Here is a 3310-nt window from a genome sequence, read left to right as displayed (position 1 = left end):
GGGAGCTGGGGCTCTTGAGCTTGGAGCAGAGGAGACTGAGGGGTGCCCTCATTCATGTTTATAAATTTGTAAAGGCCGAGTGTCAGGAAGAAGGAGCTCTGCTCTCTGATGTCCAGTGACAGGACAAGGGGCAATGGGAGCAGCTGGAGCACAGGAGGTTCCATGTGAACATGAGGAAAAACTTTTTCACTGTGAGGGTGCCAGAGCGTGGCCCAGGCTGCCCAGAGAGGTTGTGGAGTCTCCTTCTGTGGAGACACCCAAAGCCCTGGCCGTGTTCCTGTGTGACAGCTCTGGTGATCCTGCTCTGGGGGGGGGTTGCACTGGATGAGCTTGCGAGATCCCTTCCAACTCCTGACATTCTGTGATTCTGTGAAGTTGTATTTCACTTGTACTGTGGAGCTTTTGATATGAGTAGTGCAGGCTTTGCCCTAGGATGTAAGCAAACACCAACACCAGCTCTTCCTCCAATGAGGACACAGTGCCTGCAGTGTAACTGACCTCCTTTAGACAGTTCTGTCACCCAGTGACTCCTCCCCACCCAGGGAAGGGAATCAGGAAAAGGAAAGGAGACCCGTGTGTTGAAACAGTAACAGATGTAATAGAATAATAAAACCCAGTATGAATATAAAATACACAGAGTTATACTCAGCCCCTCAGGTTAGCGGTCACAAGCCATAATGGTCACAATGTTGCTCAGTGTGATTATGAACAGGGCCAGCAAAGCAAGAGATTCCCACGTATTTGGATTCTGAGACATCCGTTACCTGTGGTGGTAGTGGAAGTTGGACTCTCTTCATTGTGAGACATTTCCATGGAATAAATGTTTTTATCAAGGTTTTGAATGTGGCAGCATGTCCCATGGTCAGAAAGTCTTACGTGAGCTGGAACAAGACAGATGACAGTTCCCAACCAAGGTTAATGTGACTTTAAATATTTGTCTGTGTCTGCTTTGCAGGTATATACCTGAAAATGTGTGAATTTTTCCCAGCTCCATGCAGGTAGAAAAAATTTTTGGCACCCAGCGCCAAGTTCATTGGTTGCGTTATTGTTGGTCAAAGTCTCTGGTGTTGAACTTGACGTAATATGTCATTAATATATGTCTTATTAATACATTAATATATATCATGTTACTACACTAATGGCATTAATATGTCATCAGTATAGCTTATGTTATCCATGCACCCCGCAGTTTGTGCACACACTCAAAAATGTTGCTGTTTGTTTGGAACCAATGGGAGGAAAACAGACATCCAATTAATTGTTTAATATTTTTGTATGCTGTTTGACCAAAAAAAGCCTGTAGAAGGTGTGTGGGCATTACTGGTACTATTCTAAGTACCACTATGCTTGAATAGGAAATTACTTGAGATTAAGTGAATTCAAATGAATGAAAGTTGTTTCAAAATGACAGAACCTCCTGCTGGTGTTAAAGCTTGTTAGTCAAACTTACTTTCACTTGTGGATGGCTGACATTCACTAATTCTTTGGTTGTATATTTGGGCCGAACGCAGAAACATTGCCTCAACTGTTGACCCTTTTAGCAGCGCGATCTGATCTTCACTTGCTAAACTTTCAAATCCTGCAGAGAAAGTACATGTTAAGAATCAAGGAAGGCTGTGGCTGCCTTAAAACCCCTAACATGAGTTGATAAAATTAATTTTTTAATAAATACAGTTACTGGAAAGGAGGAGCCATAGTTAAAAGGTGCATGTACCAAAGACTATTGGGATCTTTACTGTGAGGTGGTGAGGCCCTGGCCCAGGTTGCCCAGAGAAGCTGTGGGTGCCCCCTCCCTGGCAGTGCCCAAGGCCAGGTTGGACGGGGCTTGGAGCAGCCTGGGCTGGTGGAGGTGTCCCTGCCCATGGGGGTTGGGGTGGATGAGCTTTAAGGTCCCTTTGAACCCAAACTATGCTGTGATTCTGTGATCTTTCTTGATAGCGTGCAGGTTAGACATACAAAAAATGGTGCAGTTGACAGAGTCCAGTGTTAGAAGATTCACAGGTCAAAATTTTGGTACTAAGCAAGACTTTATTGGAAATTTCTTTCTAACATCTGATGTACATCACATGGCCTAACACCTTAGAAATTTACTACATTGCCTGGTGACTGTGGATATTCTCCTTATTTATTGATATCTGATCTTTTAAAACTGTGTTCATCACAATTCAAGAGCAAAGGAACTTTGTTGATTCTTTCTTAATCCTGATCGAAGCAGGATATGTAGCACAAGAAAACAAACAGCTCATCTGTTCCTTCATTTCTGTCCCATGGTAGTGCTAAATTACATTGAATACCTGCTTCAGACATGTTGATTGACTTCTGTCAATAAGTTTTACAACTTAAGAGAGTAATGAAAAAATTCTCATCTTTACATTGAAATGCAATTAATTTAATCGCATGTTCTCTTGTTCTTTATTAAAGGAAAATACAAGTGGAAGCACCTGGTTAATCCTGTCTGCGCTGCCTTTTCCTTTGAAGGAACATCTGATTTGTCTTTGGTGACTGTGATACATGGCAAACTGAACTGGATTTCAGAGAATGGGTTAAAATAGTAATTCACTCAAGATGGTATTTTGCAGTCCATGTACCTTCAGAAAATGTCTCTATTCCATGTCAGAAATTGAAAAGAAATCTAATCATAGCAAACTTTTGAAGTGGATGCTTCTGTCTTGTCCTCATGACAAGTAAATGGTAACCCTTATCGTTAAATTGAGAAGAAAAAATAGTCAGTTGAATGAGAGTTTTCCTAAAGCCTGTATTTTTCTCCAATTCATGTCGTGGTTTCTGCCTCTTAAAAAAAAAATTAAAAAAAGAAGAGCTACGCTATTCTGTAACACCTCCCAAAGGAAGGAACTTACCTGGAAGTCTTTTTGTGAAATCCACTAAGACCTGTATGTGGACAACTGCTGTCTCGGAGAGACGGAGGAAGCTTTCCTCAGGACTTGCAGTTTCTTGTAGCTGCATGAAAGAGCATTTAGAGATCTCATGTAACCAAGGTGCAGTGCCTAGGATAACAACTTAGCAATGCAGGCTGATTGTTCTGCATACGTACAAACTTCTTCGCTTCCTCGAGGGGAATTGCATATTTTTGGTGTGCTGATACAATGTGGTCGAGAAGCTGATGTTCCCCTGGAGTGAGTTCCATCTTCTCTGGCATCTGCTTAAAAAATAAATTAAGTGACGATAACTTTAGGCAAAAGTAAATAATAAAAAGAGACATTCTAAATTGGAAAATATCCCACTTTTCCAGATCTCGTTGTAGATGATACGTGCTTACTATGCAGTCCCTCATCTTCCAGTTTTATGTTGC

At 41.6% G+C, this 3310-nt stretch overlaps 1 protein-coding gene across 1 annotated transcript in view; it reads right to left on the bottom strand.

Annotated features, from left to right (window-relative positions):
• LOC104545892 (bile acid receptor-like) overlaps positions 1-3310 on the bottom strand; it is a gene marked incomplete at both ends in the record, with an annotated part of 4448 nt that overhangs the window by 311 nt on the left and 827 nt on the right. Inside the window, 5 exon segments of the mRNA XM_010191134.1 lie at positions 765-881; positions 1451-1579; positions 2859-2958; positions 3053-3157; positions 3243-3310. The exon segment at positions 3243-3310 is cut by the window's right edge and continues 28 nt beyond it. Of these exon segments, the coding sequence (XP_010189436.1) occupies positions 765-881; positions 1451-1579; positions 2859-2958; positions 3053-3157; positions 3243-3310 (519 nt within the window).

This window comes from Mesitornis unicolor, unplaced genomic scaffold (genome assembly GCF_000695765.1).
Source record: "Mesitornis unicolor isolate BGI_N332 unplaced genomic scaffold, ASM69576v1 scaffold44098, whole genome shotgun sequence".
In the NCBI taxonomy this organism is placed as follows: Eukaryota; Metazoa; Chordata; class Aves; order Mesitornithiformes; family Mesitornithidae; genus Mesitornis; species Mesitornis unicolor.
This window is presented reverse-complemented; position numbering and strand designations above follow the sequence as displayed.